This window comes from Perca fluviatilis, chromosome 5, assembly GCF_010015445.1.
Source record: "Perca fluviatilis chromosome 5, GENO_Pfluv_1.0, whole genome shotgun sequence".
Lineage (NCBI taxonomy): Eukaryota > Metazoa > Chordata > Actinopteri > Perciformes > Percidae > Perca > Perca fluviatilis.
This window is the reverse complement of record NC_053116.1, coordinates 3500322-3526441: the sequence shown is the minus strand read 5'-3', so window position 1 is coordinate 3526441 and position 26120 is coordinate 3500322. Positions and strand designations below refer to the sequence as shown.

At 39.6% G+C, this 26120-nt stretch overlaps 1 protein-coding gene across 6 annotated transcripts; it reads right to left on the bottom strand.

Annotated features, from left to right (window-relative positions):
• Window positions 1-12841: 12841 nt before the first annotated feature.
• Window positions 12842-26120, bottom strand: LOC120559404 (zinc finger protein 239-like). 6 transcript variants are annotated; one of them, XM_039801102.1, is made up of 4 exons: window positions 22470-22585; window positions 21356-21901; window positions 21029-21181; window positions 12842-14068 (listed from the first exon to the last, which is right to left on the bottom strand). In XM_039801102.1, the coding sequence occupies exons 3-4, from the start codon at window positions 21119-21121 to the stop codon at window positions 13445-13447; spliced, it is 717 nt and encodes a 238-aa protein (XP_039657036.1). In that variant the 5' UTR covers window positions 21122-21181; window positions 21356-21901; window positions 22470-22585; the 3' UTR covers window positions 12842-13444. The 6 variants fall into 6 exon arrangements, 5 of the variants coding, with proteins under 5 accessions (XP_039657036.1, XP_039657037.1, XP_039657038.1 ...); XM_039801103.1 differs by having other exon boundaries at window positions 21853-21901; XM_039801104.1 differs by lacking the exons at window positions 21356-21901; window positions 22470-22585 and adding an exon at window positions 26102-26120.

Below are 26120 nucleotides of genomic sequence, written 5' to 3'. Positions count from 1 at the left end.
GAAGTACAACAGGCAATACAAAAACAAGGCTTCAATAATTAAGTGAAGGCTGCACTGGACACAGTCAGAGTGGATCAACAAATAGGTAAAGATAATGGGAAAACTCCGAAAGTCATTGTACGGAACTCTCCCTTCACATGGCTATTCAAAGAGGTCTTAACCCTGCAAGAAGACAACAAAGGTGAGAGGGACCGTGGACTGCCAACCAGTGTTGGTCATCTTACTTTAAAAAAGTAATTAGTTACAGTTACAAATTACTTTTGTACACATTGTAAAAGTAATTAGTTACTCAGCAAAGTAACTGTGACGTTATTTTTTATGTTCTATAATGCTATTACGTCCTATAACATCTTTAATGTCAAATATGTTTATATTAACTAATTGAAGAATAAAAATACTATAACAGTATTTTTTTTTTATTTTTATTTGGTATTTAGGATAGCTCTGAATGACTCAGTTACTTGTTGCTGACCCGAAAAATTGAGCGTTGCTTGTGTTAACAGAGTGGCTCCGTCTCCTTCGCTGGAGCTCATGCTAGCTGCATTTGGGCTCGGGGTTGGGTTAGCAGCAGCAACAAGGGTCGCGTTAGCATGTGTTGATGTGAGGGGCTTCATATGATTTGAGTTGCTTGAGGCAGATGTGGATAAAGTCTTTTTTCCTGGGCATAGCGTGCATGTTACATAAACATTCTTGCCTTTAATTTCAACGAGCGAAGTATATGGAGTTATATTCCTATCTTTAATCAAGAGCGCATTCTTTCAATTTGAGAGCATTTCTCACTGATATTACGTTCAGATTTTGTAATAATTTCCCTCAAAACCTTGCTCTCACACTCAAATAGTCACTGCTCGCGCTTGGATTTGCTCTGCTTGTGCTCAAAGTTTGTGCTCGCGCTTGGATTTGCCCTGCTTGTGCTCAAAGTTTGTGCTCGCGCTTGGATTTGCTCTGCTTGCACTCAAACTTTCTGCTTGGACTCAGATATGTTGTTGTTTGGACAGATTTCCTGCTCTCAGCTTTGAACTTTCTCCTCGCACTCAGGCTGATTCTGCTCACTTGCAAAGTTTCTGCTCTCGGATTTCTCCTGCGCACTTGGATTTTTTTGTGTTATAACCCTATCAAAAGTCAACAACCAATAGAATGCCAGCTGTAGTGTTGACCAATGAAATGATCCCAACCCCGTTGAGGGTGCGTTCACTTTACTTTAGAACGTCTGTTGAGGGCGACTGTAACCTGACTGTAACCAAGTTTATATATCCCCGCGCCGTTTATAGCTTTATTATAAGTATATGTCAACAATGTGCACAGAATGGTCGACGCACTTTCACCTGCACCCGTCAGGAAACGGGAGAAAGCTTTGAAGTGGGACGTATGAAGTTATGTCCACAACTACGAGGGTGAGTAACATAACTTAAGCACCTAGCTAGCTAGCTAGCTAGCATATGGCCTAGCTTGATGTCCAGAAACAAATAGACGTGGTTTAATGTACCCAAACAATGATCAATGATTACCAAATTTCTCTCTCATATTGCTCATCATAACCACTGAAAACTGTCAAAAAAATCTAACCCAAAGTCCAATTTTATGGACGTGATGTGACTGATAACTGATTGATATCTGATTGATCATTGTTTAGGTACATTAAGTTACCACGTAGTTTTTCACGTTAAGCGTTAGAATGTCCCGGCTGCTGTTGAGGGAAACTGTAGTCTATAACTTCCTGAGCGACTGATCCATTTTTGCCCCCTTTACATAATAAATATGGCTATGAAATGGAACATGAAATACATAAATGAGGCAATACATATATAGGCATTAGTCATTATAGTTCAATAGCCTAAATACAAATGTTTTACTTATATTTATTTCCGGGGACTTTTATTTATTCCGTCTATTTATATGCACGTTATATTCAAAGGAAGTTTAGTTATCTCACAGGCTCAGACTAAAAGCAGCAGCAAGCCTGCCTGACATCAGTGCATAGCATATCACTGCAAAGTAAATAAAATATGAATAAATCACGAGCGCGGTAGATTCCCAGGTCAACTAGAGCGGGTAACGCAGCTCTGCAGACGGACCAGAGTCAGTCAGCACCGGGGAGCGAACCGCGGGGACCAAGCTCACAGGGCTGGTAGCTAGCTGCTAGCTAGCTGCAGCAGCTAATATTAGACCCAGCACCGGAGGTCTGATCCCCATGATTTAAAACGAAAATCAAATAACCATTTGTTTTTTAATACCTGTTTATGAAATGAAAATCAAATGAACGAAAAAGTACACGGACCCAGTCTGTTAAGTACAATTTCACCACTAATAAAACAGATCTAGAGATGATATGCTTTATTTGCAACTTAAATGTAATTTTTTTAATTAATACATAGCAAACTGAGCAGAAAGAACAAGTATTTTGTTGGTTTGTTTCTCTTCTTCCAGGTGTGACTGAAGTACCCGTTGAGCTGCATCACAGCTGCACTATGTGCATGGACCTGTGCCAGTCAGCACATCACTCACCTGTGTGCAGAGGACAGGCAGCAGTAGCACAAACCAAGAAGGTTGGCAAGTCTGATAATAATGCAATTGTAAAAATAATAATAATATAATAGTAAAATCATGTTACATACACTTATGTTTCTTGCTTAAATTCACAGGGTGCACAACCAGGCCTGGGAGAGAAAATTACTGATGTCCACAAAACCAAATCAGAGAAGGTAAGGTAAGATAGTAATGATGTTAAAGCAAGCTATGTACACCTAATATATTATGTGTTGATGTCTATGAATCTGTCTTTAATAGGAGCATACTATACAAAGACAACAGTGGAGAGTTCCTGGATCGGTCTGTCCTCAAAGTGCCAGAGATCTACAAGGACTTCACCCTTTTCTGCACCATCAGCGTATAATCAAAGTGATAAAAGAGAGAACAAATTATTGTTTTCTCTGTTGACATGAATAGGTGCCTGTAATGTCTGCCCATATATTCAATCAATTCAATAAATGTTGATAAGTATCACTGCTATTTCTTAAATCATTGTAGTTTTTCAGAGCAATAAGATACAGATAATTAAAACCCTGATCAAGGCAAATTGTTTTTTCATGTTCCATAACATTTATAAAAAAAAACAGTACAATTAAATTTACCAGAGCTGACACTTGGTAAATAGCTTTAATTTACCTTGTCAAAACAATGAGTAATTCATAACAAATTGCACAATATTTGACACAAAACCTTAAAAGTGTATGGTTCATACTACGGTGAAGCAGTACAATGTGCCTATAGGATTTACTGTAGCAGGAACATTGATATTGGCAAACAGATGACCCAGGTTCAGGTGAGTTTGTGAGCAGGGTTATGAATAAAGATAAGATAAGCCTAGTGTTCACAAGAGGGATGATTCAGGTATGGCAACACAAATTAAGAATAATTCAATTAAATAGGAGGTATGTACAACTAGTAGAAGATAAATTAACTATACAAGAGCAATTAAGGTAAAGTTATGAGGTGGCAAGCTAAAGTATAGTCAATAGCATGGAGTCAAGTCAACAGTGTACACCAGAATAATATATACTGTGATTAAGTAATGATACTTACTGTTGTCTGTACTAATATAACAACACAAAAAAATAATATAGTATTTGATGCAGTATGGAGAACAACCAAGTCCCATATGAACCCAAGAGACTTTAAGTGTAGCTGTTGATGATGTTCACTACAAACAAAACTTGCAGATGGTTGTAGTCTGTAGCCAGTCATACAGCAGGTAGATCTGGAGCAGATGGTTGTAGTCTGTAGTGAGCCATACAGTAGGTAGATCTGGAGCAGATGGTTGTAGTCTGTAGCCAGCCATACAGTAGGTAGATCTGGAGCAGCAGGGTGAATTCTAGCTATCATGGGTTGGTGATATGACACACAGATCAACAGGGGTCAAGCCCCTCAGCCCCACCTGGATGAAAAAAAAGTAAAACAAAATACTTGTTTTTTCAGTTCAGTTTGCTTTGTATTAATTAAACAAATAACTGCTATTTAAGGAGCAAATAAGAAACCATATCATTTCTAGATCTGTTTTTATTATAGTGATAAAATTGAACTTAACATTACAACGTTTTATACAGATTGCTATGAATCTATTTTCAAACTAATGTTATATGAAGGAATGAAGACTAAATTCTGATGAACAACACACAACAGTGATGCAAAAACTGACACAAACAATCCAGTTTCTTGTGTTCTTTCAGTTATATTACAGTTTATGTTTTACTACTGGCTCTAACATGAAATTAGCCAAATCCCGGAAAGCGTGGTTAACCAAACGAGGAAAAAATACAAAGTAGGGTCATCACATATACACATACTGTCCGTCATATGTCGTTCAATCTAGCTAGCTATACAATAAAGAACATATATTTGTTTCTGGACATCAAGCTAGGCCATATGCTAGCTAGCTAGCTAGGTGCTTAAGTTATGTTACTCACCCTCGTAGTTGTGGACATAACTTCATACGTCCCACTTCAAAGCTTTCTCCCGTTTCCTGACGGGTGCAGGTGAAAGTGCGTCGACCATTCTGTGCACATTGTTGACATATACTTATAATAAAGCTATAAACGGCGCGGGGATATATAAACTTGGTGACAGTCAGGTTACAGTGCAGCCGCCCTCAACAGACGTTCTAAAGTAAAGTGAACGCACCCTCAACGGGGTTGGGATCATTTCATTGGTCAACACTACAGCTGGCATTCTATTGGTTGTTGACTTTTGATAGGGTTATAACACAAAAAAAATCCAAGCGCGCAGGAGAAATCCGAGAGCAGAAACTTTGCAAGTGAGCAGAATCAGCCTGAGTGCGAGGAGAAGGTTCAAAGCTGAGAGCAGGAAATCTGTCCAAACAACAACATATCTGAGTCCAAGCAGAAACTTTGAGCACAAGCAGGGCAAATCCAAGCGCGAGCACAAACTTTGAGCACAAGCAGAGCAAATCCAAGCGCGAGCAGTGACTATTTGAGTGTGAGAGCAAGGTTTTGAGGGAAATTATTACAAAATCTGAACGTAATATCAGTGAGAAATGCTCTCAAATTGAAAGAATGCGCTCTTGATTAAAGATAGGAATATAACTCCATAGAAGTAGTGCCGGTACTTCCAGTTCGAGAACGCTACCTTTGAATTTCCCTGGCTCGTCGCCATTGTCGCTGTCTTGTGTTTAGTGGTAGTCAGAGTGTCCAGTGAGACAGTGTGAGCAGGGCATCCGCCCACCCAGCCAATCATCATCATCGCATTTGCAACGGTGTCATCATCCCCCCCCCTGTTCTCTCCAAGCAGCTGGTGTGTAGCCAAAGCCTGACATCTCGCGCTTCATTCAACCAAATTGTAGTAACGCGCCACTTTACATTCTTAGTAACGATAACGGCATTGCAACGATGGGAAAAGTAATTAATTAGATTACTCCGTTACTGAAAAAACAACGCCATTAGTAACGCCGTTATACTTAAACGCTGTTACTCCCAACACTGCTGCCAACTAACCCACATTTTTGCCCAGATCATGTGAAGATATTGACTCAATATGTAGGGAGACTAGCACTTTGGAGTGGTGTCATGTTGGAGCATTTGGGTCAAAGAAGGGACACAAATGCATATGCGGAGAATTGGTTCCAAACCACAAAAACTGTAGTGTTGAGGGACAAATTGCATCGGAGTCCAGGACAGTTTATCCAGATCATGGAAGAATTTGTTTTGGGCTGCCTAAAAGGGTCAGAAATGTGCCCATATATAGAGGTTTACTCCTTGACGCAGCCCGGGTTCGACTCCAACCTGCGGCCCTTTGCTGCATGTCATTCCCCCCTCTCTCCCCTTTCATTTCTTCAGCTGTCCTGTCAATAAAGGCCTAAAATGCCCAAAAGATTATCTTTAAAAAAAGAAGAAAAAAAAGAAATCCATTCTGCTCGCCAGGCATTTGTGGGGACTGATGAGGTGATGGATGATCCGACAGACTAGCCACTTACCCAGCAAGAAACCTGGCAGAAAAGGGGGAAAAAAACGAAAAGGAAGTATTACAATCCTCCAAACATGCTTAAAAATATGGGGAAGACAAATACCTGCCCGCCTTGGTCTGGTGAAGGCTCACTGGACAACAAGTGCATCACAATGACCAACACATGCACGATCGACAATTTGTTGTCCATATTACATCTGGTGTTGTCGAAACATCCGAATGTTTTGAGGCAGGTGGAAGATGTATCCACTGATGAATGGCTTCAGGCGTTGCTGCAGGTACACCAAGAGTTCTTGGGAAGGAGGTGGGGCCAGGGTAAAGTCACTTGGCTCAAGAACCTGCAGCAATTCAACAACTCAAGTGTCTGGGACTGTTTTGGAACGGAACATAATTTTGTTGTATCTCGCCTGAGCACCTTACAACTGATGAGGCAGATTACAACATGTGCCGAACAGCACTGCGCATTTCCAAGACTTTACAAAAATAACACAGTCATTGAAGTTGTGTGGGTATATTTTTCAATAATTCAAACTGTAATATATGCATGTAGTTTCTAATTTTACAAATCATGTGTAATAAATTGTCTTTCAATGCTTTCAGGTGCAGAAACTTCGATGGATTGCAAGAAATCCTGGATGAGTGGTTTCATCCTCCTCCAAGGAACTGCAAACTGATAAAGTAAGATGTGACAAACATGTATTTGATCATGTTCACCACATACTGTTACTAATCATGCGGATTGATCCTTCTGCAGCAACAAGGATTACCATGCCAAGGACAGAGAAACATAGTTCGGCAGGATTTCGCAATTGGTAGACCTACACTGCTAGTGCTGAGGTTTCTGTCTTTACAAACTACCAGAAGGAACAAGCTAATTTGGCCTAATCAATTGCCAGAAAGCAAAGGGTGGGTTTTGTGTTCCCCAGTAGATAGTTTATTTGAAATAACATGGAATATAATCTCAAGATACATGTCCCCTCCACAGGTACATACCTATTGGTATGATTTACCACCAAAACAGGCCAGCCCATTTTATGTGCTTCCATCGTGTTGGCAATCAGGGATGGCATTACTATGACGGAAGGGAAGAGACATCCAAACCAGATGATGGAGTTGTTAAAGTCAATGATGCAGAAGTGAGGAGACTCATGTTACAAAGCTGGATAGCAGGACACTTGGTCCTTGTAAAAGTCAGCATTGTCTAGACCTTCCTTTATGCCCCCCACACACACATACCAAAACAAATGTAAAACTAGAACTGCAAGCAGTTATGACGGGGCCCAAGCCTCCGATGCCATTCGCCTCCGATGCTATTCGCCTCCGATGCCATTCGCCTCCGATGCCATTCGCCTCTGATGCCATTCGCCTCCGATGCCAGTCGTCCGTGATGCCCCGGGGAGCCGCGCCAGTCGACCCCGATGATCCACGAAGCTGCGTCAATGCGGGACCCGAAGCATTACGTAGGGGGGGCAAACGTTGGTGAATATCGAGAGGTTTGATGCACGAGGTCTGCGGTACTCTGCCGTTGCAAATGTAGTGGTTAACAGTTCATCTCCATGCATATACAGACTACTTTTAACAATTCTCTACTATAAACAAACTTCTCAACTCCCCTGACCACAGTGGACAGCAGAGAGAAATGAGAGAGTGACTGAGAGGGTGGAAGGGGGTAGGCAGGTGTGGTGGTTGAAAGAGCAGGGGAGGTGGTCAGGTTGTTGTAAATGGTGTCATAGGCGCCAATTGATGTTTTCCTCCAAGGGTGCTCACAGGCGCATGTCGTTTAAAAAAATAAAGTAGTCAAAAGTTGTTTGCATTTCAGAACCTTAGGAAATGGACAGCGGCCGACACGAGCACACGCGGCTATTAACTCGATAATAAAGCCGTAAAGTAGGCTTTCAACTCAGGACAGCGCCACTTCTCACAAATACAGATAGGATTGGAGATGAGAAGTTTAACTGACACGTGACCGCGATCAACTTCGTGGGTAATTAAGAATCAATGCCACCGACATAACCAATCACACTATGACAGATTCGCCACTTATCTCCAACTGCAATGTTTAATTGCACGGTATCAGGGTATAGGAATGGTGTTGATTTTGGATTGAAAAAGTGGGAGAAAAGAGTTACATTTGTCCACTGTGAAGATTGTAGAAACTTTGTCAGGTGGGTTAAGAAGTTTCTTTATTGTAGAAAACCATGGGACCAGGCAAAAGTGAAAACCAAAACCTAACGGTAGGAGGTAAACATCAGTAAATATTGAGAAGTGTGAGCTGCAAGGTCTTTGATACATTCCCATTGCAAATATTCCATTAACATTGATTAACAGGGCAAAACACTTATATGTTGATTATAGCGCCCCCTACAAATTTTGTGTTGATTGCTTTTACTGTGGCAGAGATATTGCAATTGCAAATGTCCCATTGAAATGCATTGAGTTAGTGGGCGAAACAAATAAATGTTGCTTATAGCGCCCCCTAATGGCCGATCTTCGTCAAATGTGGTACAGAGTATCGTCGTCAGATGTTGAACAAGGACCTCAAGTTGTTTGCTGATACCATTTAATTTGGCCGAGATATGATATGATATGTGTGTGGTAGCTAGCTAGGACAATTTGTTTTGTCGTCAAATGCGCATACTTTAACTTAGCAAAATTCCTTCAATTACATTTTGTCAGGTCCATCTGGAGATGCTACCTACCAGGTTTCGTGCAGATCGGTCGCACGGCCTAGGACGAGTTCGAAAAAGTTGGTTTTGCACATTGCGCGATATTGCGAAAAAACGTTTGCGCGGAAATGGGCGTGGCCTATATCAGGTAATTCAGCTTGATTCACGGAACACGTGGATGTAAAGATTTCTAATGTGCGATGTGTAATGTGGGAGTTAAAGCCAAAAAAAACATTACAGCGACACCTAGTTGTCCACATGTGTAATTTTTGGTAGGTGTGGTCCATGGCCCATTGTCCATCTACCCTGTAAATTTAAAGTTGTTCACATTAGTGTAAGTGGTGAATCTAGAGTTGGGTCACATTGGGTCCTATAGGCCACGCCCACTTTGATCCTCGGTTACTCCATTCTAGGGATGGCCTCAGGATTGCCCCCAGATGGTACGCATCAAATTTCGTATAAATCGGATGAGCCGTTCATGAGATATAAACTTTTTGTAGTTGTAGCGCCCCCTAGTGACCAATTTTCGTAAAACGCATGGGGTACCTCCAGAGGGTCATGGCAAAGAATAATCTAAAGTTTGGCGTTGATAGCATTTAATTTGGCTGAGATATGGTAAAGTTGGTGTTTTCATAGTTAGCTACACAAATTAGTTTGTGCGTTATATGGGCAATTTTGATCGTACAAAAATTCCTTTTATAACTTTTTGTCAGGTCAGTCTGGGGATGCTAGCTTCCAAGTTTCGTGCAGATCGGTCGCACAGTCTAGGAGGAGTTCGAAAAAGTAGGTTTTTGATAAATCCAATTTTTCACGCATTAAACTCTAGGCGGAAATGGGCGTGGCCTATATCACGTGATTCAGTTGGATCCAGGGAACGCGTGGATGTATGGTTTTTGAATGTAGGGTGTACGGTGTGGGAGTTATAGGGCCAAACGGGTTTTTGTCCACTATAGCACCACCTACTGGTGGAAATGGGTCGACTTTGGCGCCTTAGGTCCTTGCGGGGTTTTGGACCAGTCCTGAAAATGGCAACCCCCCACTATGTACGGTTTAGGCTGCAGTCAGAATTTTAGGCGGAGAAGAAGAAGAAGAAGCGGAATAATAATAATCAGTAGAAAAACAATAGGGTTCCACGCTCCATTGGACCTGTGAACCGCGATGCCTTGCATTACGCGGTTCCCATGCCCCCTCGGGCTTGGACCCCTAAAAAGTAAAAACACTCTCTCATCATGAGATACTGCTTCACATGGTTCGCAGAAACAAAAATGAAAGTGATGGTGCCGATCGTCACATGGTCAAGTCTGAAGATGAGGTAAGAAATTAACAAAACATCTATGACCAGAATACAAATTTAAGATTTCATTAGAAAAATGTTATGCGAACAGAACTGTGTTAACAGACTATTGAGACAATAAGGTATGGTATTCTTACAATGGAATGAAGGAATCCAAACCAGGGGGTGGAGTTGTTCAAGTTAATAATGCACAAGTGATGAGACTTGTTTTATTATGAAAGTGTGGGTTCAATATGCCTCAGCGGGAGGAAATGACATTTTGACATGGAGAACTCGCCGCCAAACTCGCAAACTGAGTGTTTTAATGTGGTGAATGTGTTGAGGTTTTTTGTTATTCTTGTTTCCAGTGTACAGCGACTCTGGGAGGAGTGTGAAGGTGTTCCTGTTCGTGGGGTAGACGATGATCTGGGACGATGTTGAGGAGGCGTGCAGGAAAATGGGGGGAGATCTGGCCAGCATCCTGAACCAGGAGGAGAGACAGCCTTCACTGCAGAAGCAGAAGCTGTAGGGGCGGGGCTGGCAATACCCATTGGGATTGGCCTGATGAGGAGTGACTTCACTCACCTGTGGGCATGGTCCAGTGTGGACCTCCCCATGAGCTCAGCAGGAGATGCACTGTGCTTCAGAAGCCAGGGAACTGGAGACCTGAGGCCTGCACATACACGCATACACACTTACTCTACTCCCGAGGTGACAATCACACACAGACACACACACGCTTCCTCTGCTCCCGGGGTGAGAACTACTCACACACACACAAACACACACACACACACACACACACACACACACACACACACACACACACACACACACACACACACACACACACACACACACACACTCCTCCTCTGCTACTGTGATGAGAACTGCTTGCTATCTCTCACTCCCTCACTCACATACACACACACACACACGGATCTAGGTCTATCTACACATCTACATCTATAGCCATAAAGCTCTCTGATGTGATGTACACTCTGTTAGAAATGTGTATTAATGTATATTAGAAATGCCACTGATGTACACTCTGTTAGAAATGTCATGACTCTCTTCATGTCATGTCATGCCTTTTCATGTCATGTGTGGTTTCTCAAGGTTCATGTTGGTTCTCATCTCTTCATGTCATGTCTAGTCTCTCAAGAGTTCATTCATATAATTTTGTTACCAGTTAATCCAAATTTTACAGAGACTAATTTATCTGAATTTAACAGTCTAGTCTGTTGCGATAAACACTGCCACCCAATGGCCGAAACATGCATTTTTTTAAGGTGGAATCAAAACTTAAGGAGAACCGGAGGCGAACATTTCCCTACAACTTCAACTTACTTACACATTGAAGCCTACAATTCAGTGTAGTGACAGCTTTTCAGAAAACCTTAAAATATTACACTTTTGTATTATACATGTTGTAAACTAATTTAAACCATTCTAACTTTTCCAACTATTCTTACAGTTTCACCTTCTTATGCATTAAAGCCATCTAGTTAAGCTTTAGCAATTTAGCTTTTCAGCATTCACAAGCATTTTCTGCAGGAAATGCCTTTCTACTTACTTTTCAAAGGACAGTTTTCCATTCCTTTCCAATAAAAAACATGTATCTCCAGATGTGTGTTGATGGTGAATGTTTGTGATAAACTGAAGGATGATATGGAGTCATAAGAGTGTCATAAAGAAGAATACACCTGTAAAAAAGTAAGAAACTTAATGTGAAAGTTCAATTCTATTCAGTTTATTTAAGAAGAGGACAGAGCAAATTAATAAAAGGAATAATTGTACATGGGTTAAAAATGCTAGAATTAGCCAAAAGCTCGCAAACTTCCAACGAAATTCAACAGCTGTTCTCACGTGTGTAATCCACTGAAGAAGCCTGTGGAATATAAAATATATATGTATACGTAGATACCGCATTGGTCGCTGCTGTTTATTGGAGCGATATGTTGACACAACGGCCATTTCGTAACGAACATTGTGCTCCTCCTAATGCATGTGTGTCTATGGAGGCAGAAGGTCTATCCACAATTAAAGAAACTGTTCAGTAACACACATAACAAACATCATTTTCAGCATCTTAATGAGGTATTACTAATTACTGAAATAACAAATACTTTATCTGACACAAGCTAGCATTAGCTTAACTCAGTATTAGGACAGTCACTTAACTTATTGTTAACTTAAAAGAAGGATTAATGTTACCTTTTGTGATATTAAATTTAACGCTTTCGTTAAATATTGTAAAACATCTTTTTCATCCGTGAAATGTTATTCTATGTTGCTTTGTTTAGCATTTCTTACATGAACATCCAAAAGCAGTACAAAAATCTTTTTTCTAGGAGTCTTTAAGATCAGTTGTTCGTCCCAAGATGGCGGCGGCACAGACGCACATTAACACTAGGGATGAGCGAGTACAGCATTATCTGTATCTGTTAACCATATGAATTATCTATATCTGTACTCGGACTGGGCGGGGCCTAACCCGGAAGTGGACAGGATTTAACCCGGAAGTGGGTTGGGTTGTCTTTAAAATGGGCGGGTATGTTATTTTAAGCATGCAATTGATATGGGTTGATCAGAAATTGTTATATTTTAATTTTTAATTTTATTTTTTAGATTAGAAAACTATTTACATGACAGCATCAGCATTGAGCTTCAGATCAATGGTTTTGATCACGATAACAAACTATATACAGAACAAGTTTTGCAACAATGAATACAACACATGCGGTTGCAATTATGAAGTAAAATGAAATGAACAAGAGTTTTCATACTCAACATAACTTTTTTTTTACTTTAAATTTTTTTATGATCAGTGTGATTTTTTTTGTTTTTTTTATTTCCACACCAGGTATGTGTGTGTGTGTGTGTGTGTGAGTGAGTAAGAGAGAGACAGAGAGAGAGAGAGAGAGAGAGAGAAAAAAAAAAAGAGATGGGGGGGGACTGAGTTCTACGGATGAAATAGTCCGCTGTTTTTCAGATCTGCATCGACTTTAATGAAGAGCAACACAATAAATCTGTATGTGTGTAGGGGAGGGGCGCTGTGACTAGCCTATCACAGAACGCAGACACAGTCAGCTACCCAATGAGGATTTTTATTCAATCCGAGCACAGATATTGACTCGTATTACTAGTATAATACTCGTACTCGGCAAAAGTGCTTTATCTATACCGGATACTCGTTTCAGCCGAGTAACCGTCTCAACTCTAATTAACACAGTAACTGTTCAAGTCATTTTTTAAGCAGCAGCAGCAGACATGTTCTGATTAAAGCTTCCCATAAAGCTTCCCAGTTATGAAGATTTGCTTCTTTTCTTCATCTTAAGGGACAATAGACTATTTGACATTACCTTAGTAAACAGTGATGGGACTATTTTAATTAAGAACAAATACTCCTTTGTTGCAGCATTAGTTAAATAGCACCCTGAACTCAAAATATTGTATTACAGGAATAAAAGCTATCAGGGCATGAGGAGGAGGCAGGAGGAAACAGCTTGGCTCTGAAACATGTTCACTACAGTGTGAAGTGAACAGTGTGAATGCGCTGGTGTCTTTTAAGGTTACCACTCTCAGAAAACGTTTTCCCACATTGTTCACACCAGTACGGCTTCTCTCCAGTGTGAACACGTCGGTGGCTTTCTAGGTTACCTCTCCTAGAAAAGGTTTTACCACATAAATCACAGCTGTAAGGTTTATCTCCAGTGTGAATGCGTTGATGTGTTTTAAGGTGACTACTCTCAGAAAATGTTTCCCCACATTGTTCACACCAGTAAGGCTTCTCTCCAGTGTGAACACGTTGGTGAATTTCCAGGTTACCACTCTGAGTAAAAGTTTTCCCACATTGATCACAGCTGTACGGCGTCTCTCCAGTGTGAATCAGTTGATGTCTTTTTAGGTTACTCTGTAGTGTGAATGCGGCCCCACATTGATCACAACGGTACGGCTTCTCTCCAGTGTGAATGCGTTGATGTTTTTTTAGGTTACTCTGTTGTATGAAAGCTGCCCCACATTGATCACAGATGTGTAGATTCTGTCCAGTGTGAACTCTCTGATGAATCTTTAAATATTTTGATGTTGTGAAGGATTTGTCACAGTGCTGACAGTGGTGACATTTGGGTCCCACTCCTCCTCTCTGTTTCTATAGCAACAGACAAACAGAGAGAGTTAGTGAACAACCTTCTTTAAACCCTGGACTTGTGCTCACTCACAATTTTAACTCTTCATACATCATTTATGACAAAATGAAGGAAAATATGTGCCAGTTACAGACATGTTATTATGGAAGCAAATGTAGTCTTCATAACTTTTATAAGTTCCGAAATATTCCGAAATATTTCAGGCAAGTTGTAATCAAACAACTGTAACGCTGTAATGAAACAGCGAGAGAAAGCTTGGCAGATGATCGCGGACCGCCTGAATGTGTAAGCAGCCTAAAAATATACATTTACTGACCACTGCTCTGGACTGAAACCGTCATAATCATACCATGAAGAAGTTAGGCTACTAATCATTTGCAGAAATTAACAGTTGTACTCTTTGCCTTAAAAGTGAGCAGAAGATAATGTTACTCAGGAAATTTACCATGAGGATCAATTACAACCTTTTATCTAAAATGTTAGAATATGATACATAGCCTACATACCTCTCTCTCAGTCTGTTACTCCCTCTCTCTCGTATTGGCTAAAATATACATTTCCTAAGTAACATATTAACTCCCACTGCTTGCTTTTAAGGCAAAGTTTACAGCTGTTTGTTTGTGCAAATGATAATTGAGTCCTTCAATGGTTTCAGTTAAGAGCAGTAGTTCACAAACGTAAATTTTTAGACTAGCATTCAGTCGGTCCACTATTATCTGCCACGTTTGTTTTGTTTTTACAGAGGCCGAGTTTCCTTCTCTACATATTATATGTTTGCTTCCTCGTATATATGGACACAGAAAAGAAAAACACTGAAGAACTTGGACTCTGAAATCTAGAAACTATAAAGATAATTAAGTGATAAACTCAATGCACACTGTAAACATGACTGTAACAGTGTATTCATCAGTTAAACAAAACGGCAAAATATAATGATATAATAATATATACAAAAAACATTGAGGTGTCCTCTCCCTGTTGTTTCATGAATGTACAGTAGCCTACACTATATAGTCACTGGTCCAGTGAACTAGGACTATAGGAGGATTGTACAATTAGGATAGGTTTAATAATTGTCTCTCAAATTATAGTCCCAGTTTATTGGACAGAACACACACTGTATGCTAAGAACGCCAAATACAATGCACATGGATAAGTAATATACTTGTCAAAGAATACAAAAAGAAATAAATCATCTAAAAAGATGTATTGGTCTCTGCCCTGTCTGCCTTTGTTAGAACCATTATAGAAACACGTGTAAAGGACGTTATATATTATCCTTCATCACTGACTTCATTTAAAACACATTTAAAACTTTATCAGCCTTTTCTATTTATCCCAACAACTGTCATACTATATTCACCATACTTCTAACAACAATATGAACACCAGTTTATTAGTCTTCATAAAGGCAATATAACAACACCAATGACATGAATATTTATTTAAATAATGGTCCCAATGTTAAAATAATAACAGGACTAAACTGAACATCAATATGTACCTGTTGTATTTTAATGCAGGCTAATACCGAGCAATAATAGATTTTAACAGGTCAAAGATAAGCACAGTTCATAGTATATTTGTGTCGGTAGATAGAGCCTATATTGAATACCCTTTACCTGCCTTTTAGTAGGAGATATTGTAAATGAGGGAAAAAAAGTGATTTAAAGCACTGCTGAGTGAACAGAAAAGGCTCCAGGATTAATAAATCCTGGCTGTTAGCCTGGTCAGGAGCAGGCTAGCTGCACAGAATAAATCTCCATGGTAACTTATCTGCCTCTGCTTTCGTGAAACCAAGTCATGTCTTAATACATCCAGGATACCTGGGAAATCCCAGCCTAATCCGCTATCTAGGTTTTGTGAAATAACCCTCAGAGGCCCGTTTCAGAAAGCAGGTTTAGTGAAAACTCTGAGTTTGTTAACCCTGAGATGAGAGAAACTCTCACTCTGTTTCAGAAAGGGAGGTTAATCAAACCTGAGAGAGAGGGGTTACTCCAGCCCATTTCAGAAAGAGAGGTAACTTAACCTCAGAGTCAGTTACTATGGTAACTGAGGCTGTGAACCTAACCTGGTCGGGAGCAGGTTTTCTTCAAGAAACCTCGAGTTTCTCTCAGTCTCCTCCCTCGGACACAGTGCTCTTTCATTTCCTCATTCATTCATTCAGTCAGTATCAGGTGCATTACTGTATAGCGCTGTTTGTTATCTGCATGAATAAAAAAAACAGGGTTGGTTTATTAACTGTGCTAGGCAGACTATAAAACGTTTTTTTTTTCTCAAAACATGGCATTTCCTTTTGTCGACAATCCCGTTGATGAAGAAGCTTTATGACTTCGCAGGGAGTTAAAAATACGTTGGGAGATGATATTGAGGCCCCGACTATAGATGTATTTTCATTTCCAGATAACTACCTATTTGAGCGGTATCATTTTTCTTCCCAGTCTACCAGTTACGTAGCCAACATAACCTTATCCGTCCTCATATTGCTAACGTCACCCATCGTGTGTCACATTACGTTTTTTGCAAACAGCAGTTTTCTTTATTATATTGGTGATACGGAGCATATTAGTAAAGCCACTGTGTAGCAAAGCGCCGTCAGAAGAATGTGACTCGCTCTGGAACGTTTCTTAACCGTTTTTGTAGTGTTCCCTGGACATAAACCAGTTAGAGCCATTAAAAAGGAGTTCCACAGTATTGCAGGTGAATAATGTAAACCCTTTGAAATAAAAATTATGAATTATAATTCTGTTAATGATTGTGCTGCGGCCTCAGAATGGGATTAATAGGCCTAGGACTTTTATAGATGATAGGTTCAATACTATTTCACCAGTAATATACTTATGATTAAATATGATATTAATACACTATATTAGAGCTTACGCATTTACTCTAGCAGCAATTTTCTCTCTCTTTTGCAGCAGCCGCTGTGTTGCTTTTTAAACGAAATATATGTTCAAACTCGCTGTATGTGTGCATGAGTATTTTCACCGACCAGTTTGTTTGTGGTACTTAGAATGGTGAATCGTAGTATCATGGCTCCATTCATGCTGCCTTTTTATTGTGGTGGTGCACGCGCTTAACTCTGAGTGAACCTACTCTGAGTTCAGGGTTAGACTCAGAGTTTGTTAAACCTCCTTCCTGAAACGGGCCCCTGGTTTCTTTAGGAGTGACGCCGAGATCGAAAAGTGGCTATTGGTCAGCCACTGTGGTACAGCGGCATAAACCAATCCCCTGGCGCCACTGGCCGCTCACTACACCGACCTGTGCAGGTGGTATTCCACCGGCACACCATTTGATGGCAGATGGACGTGGTAACATTAGGCAACGCTCAGTGACAAACAGTTAAGTAATTTCATATATATCCCTACAGATGTACCCAATGTATTAGCGCTAACATGAGCTAACATGGCTATTGTTGGCTTTGCTACCACAGTGGCTTATTATGGATGTATTAACCAGCTATAAAAGGTATTAACATACTGTTAGTAAATGTATGCTTAGAACGGTATAGCTTCAATTTCTTTGTTAAACCATTTGCATCCAAACTGCTGTTTTAGTATTTCTGTTTTAGTATTTGGGTCTTTCATTTGTTAATCACGAAGGCTGAGTGACCTTGCAAGGAGCACAGAATGTATCCCTGAGGGCAGAGCGCATAATGTGGAGGAGATGCCGGGCCTGACTAGAGATAAGAAGAAAAGCTACTGATTGCATGAACCAAATAACTAACTTGACTCCCAACTCCTTTAAAAAAGAACACATTTTCTGTACTTATGCTGAAGTGCTGTAAATTGACTCTACTTGCGCAAGTAAAATAAGCTTAAAGGTCCAGTGTGTAACGTGTTTAGTTGTTCATTATCAAAATCTGTGTTGCCCGTTCACAAACTTGTCCTTTTTCATAAATATTTACCACCACCATCAATCACAAATATTCCTATTAGCTTTAAATTTCACATTTGCACTTGCATGAACTGGGGTAGACGCTCCATATTCATGCGCTTTGTTGAAATACATTAGCCGGTAAGGGACATACTGCTCCGCCTTTTGCGTTTTCTCTGTCACATGATAAACTCACAGGTGCTGCTAATGCTGCTAATGGGTATCGTAGCTTCCCGGCCCCGGCAAGTCTGAAGCATATGAAGAAGGAAACATACAGGACAAATTTCAGGAACAGGAGTCTTCTTCTCGCCCAGAAAAAGAAAAAGGCTATTGAAAAGAGCAAAAGACAGGCTTTTTGAAGCATGAAGGCTACCGTAGCTGTAATACGTACTTACAACTGTGTGGCGCGAGAGAGTTGATTGTGATATATGATCTCAACGCTAGATGGGAGAAATTCACACATATTGGACCTTTAAAGAAACAACTCCAGTGACTTGATAAATAATTATCCTAAAACGTACCAAACTGGCATATGCCATCAGCCCCTGTGGCTGGTCGGTGTAGTGAGCGGTCAGTGCCGCCAGGTGATCCATTTGTGTTCCTGTACCACAGTGGCATATGCCATCTAATGCCGCTGTAGTGAGCAGCATGTACCACCAGGGGATTTGCTTATGCCTATACCGCCACCATAGACCATATGTTTTTATGTCTATGCTCGCCACCCAGAGGTGGAAAGTAACGAAATACATTTACTCACGTTACTGTATTGAGTAGTTTTGTTGTGTATTTTGTATTTTTCAAGTAGTTTTTAAAATTGGTATTTTAAAATGTACTTGATTATGTTTTGAGTGAAGTATTGTATTTGGCTACATTTCAAATCCCATCCGTTACTGAGTAAAAAAAAAAAAAAAAAGGAAGAAAAAAAATCGCGCCCGGAATGACTACACCAGATCAAGCTCTATCACTCTGCACCCATGGTCTGCGCCAGACCATGGACTGTAATGCACCAGCATTCTTTTTTGTACGAACGTATCCAGCTTCTTCTTCTCTGGTTGCAAGTTGCAATTAATAAGATGTAGAAGAAGAACTGCAATGTGTCGGACCCATAGACAGTATATAAGAAGTCGGACCCGTTTATATACTTTGAGAAACGGCTAACCCATAGACAGTATGTAAGAAGGTCGGACCCATGGATGTGTCGGCGAGCGGCGAACTGAGCGGGAGACGTTAGCATCAAATCAGCTGTTATTGCTAAAAAATGAACCGAAATCTGAAGCTGTGCTAGTTAGCTACGCTGCAAACGCAACAAGGCATCCAGGGATGCAGCAGTCAAGACCAGCTTGTGATAGCCCACAAAAACAGTAAGCCATTTTCTGAAGGGGAGTTTATTAAATAGTGTTTGGTGGACTCTGCTGCGCTAATATGCCCAGAGAAAAAAGTATTGTTTGAGAAATGAATAGTGGTCCGGCCCTCCACAACAGTCTCTGTTTCTCATGTGGCCCCTTGGGAAAATGAATTGCCCACCCCTTCCATAGGACAACGTATGTAGGAGACTGGCTAAATTAATTCACATACTAAATCTAATTAGCTCATACGGGCTACTTACAGTATCTCACAAAAGTGAGTACACCCCTCACATGTTGTTGCCAGCAGTTTAGACATTAATGGCTGTGTGTTGAGTTATTTTGAGGGGACAGCACATTTACACTGTTATACAAGCTGTACACTTTAAAACTTTACATTGTAGCAAAGTGTAATTTCTTCAGTGTTGTCGCATTAAAAGATATAATGAAATATTTACTAAAATGTGAGGGGTGTACTCACTTTTGTGAGATACTGTAAGTGTGTAGAAGCTAGCTGCTATAGTCTGGGCTGTGAACATTAGGGTCTAACCAGAGACTGTTAATATTAATAATCATAATTAACAGTTTGGGTCTAACCCATGTATGGAGTCAAAACACGTGATTTGGCCTTGATTTGCATTAACTGTTGTTAATGTTTGTGAAGAAAGGGATGGCCCTCAGAACTAACACTGTATGGTACTTTCACTTTCAATTGATTGTTTAAAAACGTTTTATGGGATGGTCTGAACTAAGATTGCACATTATACCTTTCTAAGGGTCTTACATGTCAGGTGTAACATTTGTTATGTTATTACATGTGTATACATTTGTATATATTTGTATAGATTTTTCTTAAATTACAAACAAAATAGTTTGGGCTTTATGACCCCTTGTCCTTACAGGTTTTTTTTATGTAACTAAGTAACTTTTACTTAAAGTACATTTTAAATGAACTACTTATTACTTTTACTTAAGTATTTTTTCAGATAGGTATTTTTACTTGTACTTGAGTAATATTTCATCAAAGTATAGGTACTTTTACTTGAGTACAATATTTTAGTACTTTTTCCACCTCTGTCGCCACCGTAGCCAGTCTGACTAATCAATAACAGAATGCTGGGATATGAGTGATGCTTTTGAAAGGAAAGCTACGTTAACTAAGTAATTTTATATATCATTAACAGTATGACTAAGGTTTTATATAAGATTTAAAGCTAACAACCTTAGAGCAAACTAAACTGTACTTTATTATTTACACCATAATAAAATGAAAAATAAAATTACTCTTGGCATGTTTATTAGAACGTGATCACACATTCCATTATAACACTCCACATTAAGAAATAATAACCGCACAATGCATACGTATGGCATAACGTTATTTGTTATTCACAATAAGTCCACTTTGAATGAATTACATTAACGTTTTGTGGCATAAGCACAGTCTGTGGGAATAAGCCACTGTGGTAGCAAAGCCATGTTAGCTCATGTTAAGTCTTTGGGTACATCTGCAAGAATATATATAATTACCTAACTGTCATTGAGCGTTGCCTAACATTACCACGTCCACCTGCCGTTAAACGGTGTGCCGATGGAACACAACCTGCACAGGTCGGTGTAGTGAGCGGACAGTGGCGCAAGGGGCTCGGTTAATGCCGCTGTTCCACAGTGGCTGACCATCAGCCACTTTTAGATTTCGGCGCTACTGTTTTTTAGAGTGGTTTTTGTGTCCTGAACACTGACCTGACCATCGCTGGTATCAGAGTGCGAGTCTGCTGCTCGTCTTCTGGGGATCTTGTTGCTCCGCTGCTCCGGCTTCTGGTTGTCCTCCTCCATTCCACTCTTGTCCTAAAATCCAGCAGATCTCCACTGTGGCTGCTGGACTCACTCTGGATTCTGTACAAATCAAAGCATGCAGAAATCTTCAGGAGCTGCTCTCTCCTCTCATTTTCCTCACATTCACACACAACAACAATGAAAGCTGTTAGGATAACTATCAAAGACTTGACAAAGTCACTGGAGTCTTCTTCAAAGCTAGTTTACTTGCAACAAGGAATCAATTACATGCACCTCATTAGTACAGAAATTGACTGCCGATCACCCTCAGCAGCTGATTTTTAAAAGCATGTTACACCCATGGTTACATAAAACACAAAGGCAGCAAACACATATTCTTATCTGGGTTAGTCTTGCGCTTCTCCCATGATCTCCCACACATCATGTGCTTCGCCCACAGGCGCTTTCTGTTCTTGCAAGATCACTCAGTCCTTCCTTATCTGATATGCACAGATAAAGTTGAATAACAGTTTCATGCAACAGTTTAACACACAAGCATAATAGTTCCTAACAAAATTTTTTTAACAAAAGCCCCCTGTTATTTTGTCATGTAACTGCTTTTGCTATGAAGCGGCAAAATCAGGCAAATCTTCATCAGCAGTAACATAACATGACTCCTAGAAGCTAACATGAAATGTATAATGAAGCAGATTGTAGATGAGTCTAAGTGGTTCAGGTGTAGTAGCCGTCGCCACGGTGTGTTGATCAGACACAGAAGAAGCAGAACTTCCCTTTCTCCAGTTTAATTAACAGTTGTGGGTGGGAGTGTGTGTGGGTGGTCTACAAGGAAACATACAAACCACAGAAAACAATTATACATAGAATAAGGCTGCCATTAATAAAACAGTAGTATTACTAGTACTTTATACAGTGGCTTTCAGATAATAGCACATTCATATCAATAAAAGACTATGCTATATTACTCTTGTGCACACTCAATGTGACAATAAGACTAATAAACTACACTTACACTCAAACACATTATCCACTAATGCGTTGCGTATCATTAAATACACAGTTGGATATATTTCGGATATTATAATAAACACTAAACACATTAAACTGAATGAAACACAGCTACAGAAATCATCTAGACATAATGTAATATACCACTCCTTTATATGAGACAGAAAATTGCTGTGCACGTTAATAACTGAAAAAAGGAGTCACTTAAATGAAGAAAGTGCAAATACCTCTGCAACATTTCATTAAGGCATCTAGACTAGCACAATATATGAGCTATAAACTGTAACCTAACATTTTAACACAACCTTAGCTCAACAACTTAAAGCTTTCTGGGGAACAGTCATATAAATACACACATAAGGCAAATAATAAAAGCACTTACTTTTGTATCATTTACGCACACAGGTAATCCAAGCTAGCTGTAAACTGTTAAACTCCATCCTCCACAAATTCTTACTGTCCACTATTCGCTCCGTTTCTCTCCTACTCTGACCCAATAATTAACTAGGTCACACAAGGAGCGCATGCAGGGGGCGTGGTCAGCTCATGCTCGGCTCATGAGCCAAGCCACTCTCACTGCGGAGTCTTAAACACACATATCCTAACCCTAACCTTAACCCTAACCCTAATTAAACATCAGCCCACAGAGATTCAATTACAAGCTACACATGTACTGAGAGCTGAACACACAGAGACTTTAAAAATGTCTTTCTAAAAAGATGACACTAAACCTACCTCAGGCCAAACGATCTGCCCGTTTCAAACAGGTATGTTTAGAAGAGTTTCAGACAGCTTTAATGCTTTAAATGTCTGACACGCTTTCACAGCAGTCAGAGGAGAAACAAACGGAGACCCTTAATAATTAACTGCCGAATGGGAAGCGGGATCTTGACATTAAAGTCAAAGGAGCCATCTTTAAGTCCTCTTCAAGTTTAATCCTTTTTTGGAATGCTACTCTTCCCACATACTTTTACCTACAGACGTCATTCAATCTTTAAACTGTTCACAAAACATTAAGGCTAGCTGTTACAGTTGTATTCAGCTTCACGATATATTTTACAGTATTTCCCTCTCTCTGTCTTTCTATCTACCTGCCTTCAAACCTTAAAATGTTCCACATCATTCATTAAAGGTAGCCTACAATATGTAACATTTCTGCAATAAAATGTCTAAAAACGAGCATACCTATGTTATATATTTGTATGAGTTGTGTCCACCAAATTACAAACCCAGAGAATTTATTTTATTATTTTATTTTTGACACAGGACATTTCCTTTAGTCGCCTGTCAGTGGCGTCATATAACCTTTCACCCTCTAGTTACTCGTAACTTCCGTCAAAACAGTGGGCACCAAGATGACACCTTCAAGAGTAATTGTAAATTATACAATGTCACAGAAAGAAATACTCTTAACTGTAATACTGCTTTTCTTGCCACACAAGGCATCATTTTGTGATTAATTACATGCCACTTTGCTGTTGCAAAAATTAGGGGTGGGAAAAATAATTGATTCTTAGATGCATCGCGATTCTCTCTAGATCGATTCAATTCTTGATTCAGATAAGTTAATAATCGTTTTTATTTTTTTTAAATGTGTTGATTTTTATTTAAACGTTACTGTCTCCAGACAAGTACAAATCATCAGTAATCAGAGTGACTGAAAGAGGATGGGATAATGGACAACAGCTTAGAGTTTAGGCAAGAGTGCAGAAAAAAAAACACAAAAGGAAAAACATTTATTTAATTTCGTATATATACACATGATCTAATAAGACACATAAAATAATTAGGCAAAACACATATAGGCTGTTCATCTACTTTATCACATTACATCTGACACCTTCATGTTCTGAGAAGCCAGTTATCCACCTTTAAACATGACTGAGCCTCTGTCACACATGGAGATGCACCTAAAAAAATTGTTGCACCGAGATGCATCGATAATCGGTTTAGAATTGAATTGTTGGCCTCTGAAATGGAATAGAGTCGTGAGGTACCAAGAGATTCCACCCTTACCTCATATATATATATATATATATATATATATATATATATATATATATATATATATATATATATATATATATACACACACACACAGACACACACATTTCTTTTTTCTCTGATTTCTGAGAGGATTTCTGGAGAAAAAAGTTGAATATGCTGAGAAAAAAAAGTTGAAATCTTTTTGAAATAGAAAAGATACACGGACAACTGAAGTCAGAATATTTTCAGCAAACCTGGAAAGTTAAGAAAAAATGTGACGCTGAATATTATATATAATACGTAGAAAAAGTAGTTGAAACATTTTGACAGAGAAGCTGAGAAATGTTGTTGGATTTACAGACAAGTATCCGGGGATTACTTTGATACTACTCTGATTACTATAACTTTACAGCATGTAGTAGGAAAAATAAAGTCGAAAAACAGGTGGAATAAATTGTTGGCATGTTTTAGATTTTTTTTTGGAGAATATTTAGGGGGAGGGGAGAAGACACTGGATTAAAAAAATGTTGGATGAGACGGAGAGAGACAATGAGCACCATTTCTTTGGTCTCTTTAGTTTTGTGTCTCATTGCGGCTGTTTTGATGGATACCATAAATAGACTTGGTGCGTATTGTTTGATCGCCCTGCTTCCCGGCATCAACCGGTAGATGTTCTCGCAACTAGTTTCTCGTCACTGACCAATGAGAAGCAAAGACAACAGGCTCTGCCCTCCTACAACTGCCGTGGCTTTCAGTTTTAAATTATACAGACGGAACTCCGTTCTGGATTTCATGAATCGATATCGTATCATTCAAATGAATATATTTTTTTAATGTTTTTTTTGTCTTTTTGTGGTTGTTTTGTGTCCCACTGTGTGTGCTCGGCATGTTGGGTAATCCGTCTATGTGATGGGAGACAGGAAACAGGAAATTATGTCACCTTGTAAGAACTGACCGTGTGTTCATGGACATCGGAAAAACGTTTTTCCGAATGAAAACGTCACCATTCACGTAACGTCCTGTGGGAATTAGAGGAGGGAAACTCGGGCTGGATTTTGATACTCGAGTTTCCCAGTTGGTGACGCGTTGTTGACAACTGACGTTTGATGGAGGCAACTTTGGTTCACTGAACATATTTCAGTGACAAACTGTTTATTGTGGACAAAAGCCTCTGCCAAGAAACATACACAGACATAATATGTTTCCAATTATTCATAAATAGGCCTATGTATAAAAAACCAACACATTATGTCTTTTCCCATTGGTTGACCTGCAGATAACACAAACAAACACCTGGCGATGTGCTGTTTGGATGCTCGTATAAGAAAACAGCAGAAAATCTTTTGTTATTGTGGCCTCCATGTTTTCACCCACCTGATGCTCTCGGCTACGGCCAACCGTTGGTGGCAGTCATGCAAAAAGTTGTTATGCCAAACGCCAATATAACAGAAGAAGAAGAACACGCATCCCGACCATGTGAACGCTGCCAGTCGGAAAAACAACGTAACCAGGGGGGCGGTGCCTGTTATTCCGAGGTGGCATGAACGCAGCATGAGCCTGCAGCTCTGTACTCCTCAGAGACAGATGAGGAAGAGGAGGAGGAGACGAAGAGGAGAGGAAACGAGTTTCTGCTGCAGCCGTCGCGGACGATGAAGATGATGAAGATGAAGGCTTAATGATGGATGTCTGCAGCTGAGATTATTATAAATAATAAATTAGAGAAACAACAAGAACAGAACTCACTTTAAAGCTCCGTAAACTTCTTCAGTCAATGATCCGTATCTTAAGAAATAAATTGGTATATTTAAGAAAACATTTGGAATATTTGTTATTAAAACTCGAAATATTTTGAGACAAACAAAACTGACTACGTTTTAGAAAAAACAAAGTTGGATTATTTTAAGAAAAAAACAGTCCAATTATTAGAGAAAGAAGTGAGAAAATGTCTGGAAAAAAAGGTCAAAAAAATTTCAGAGAAAAGAGTTAGAATAATTTACAAAAAGTCTGAATATTAATCTACAGACTCACAGGTGTGATGCTCCTCGGG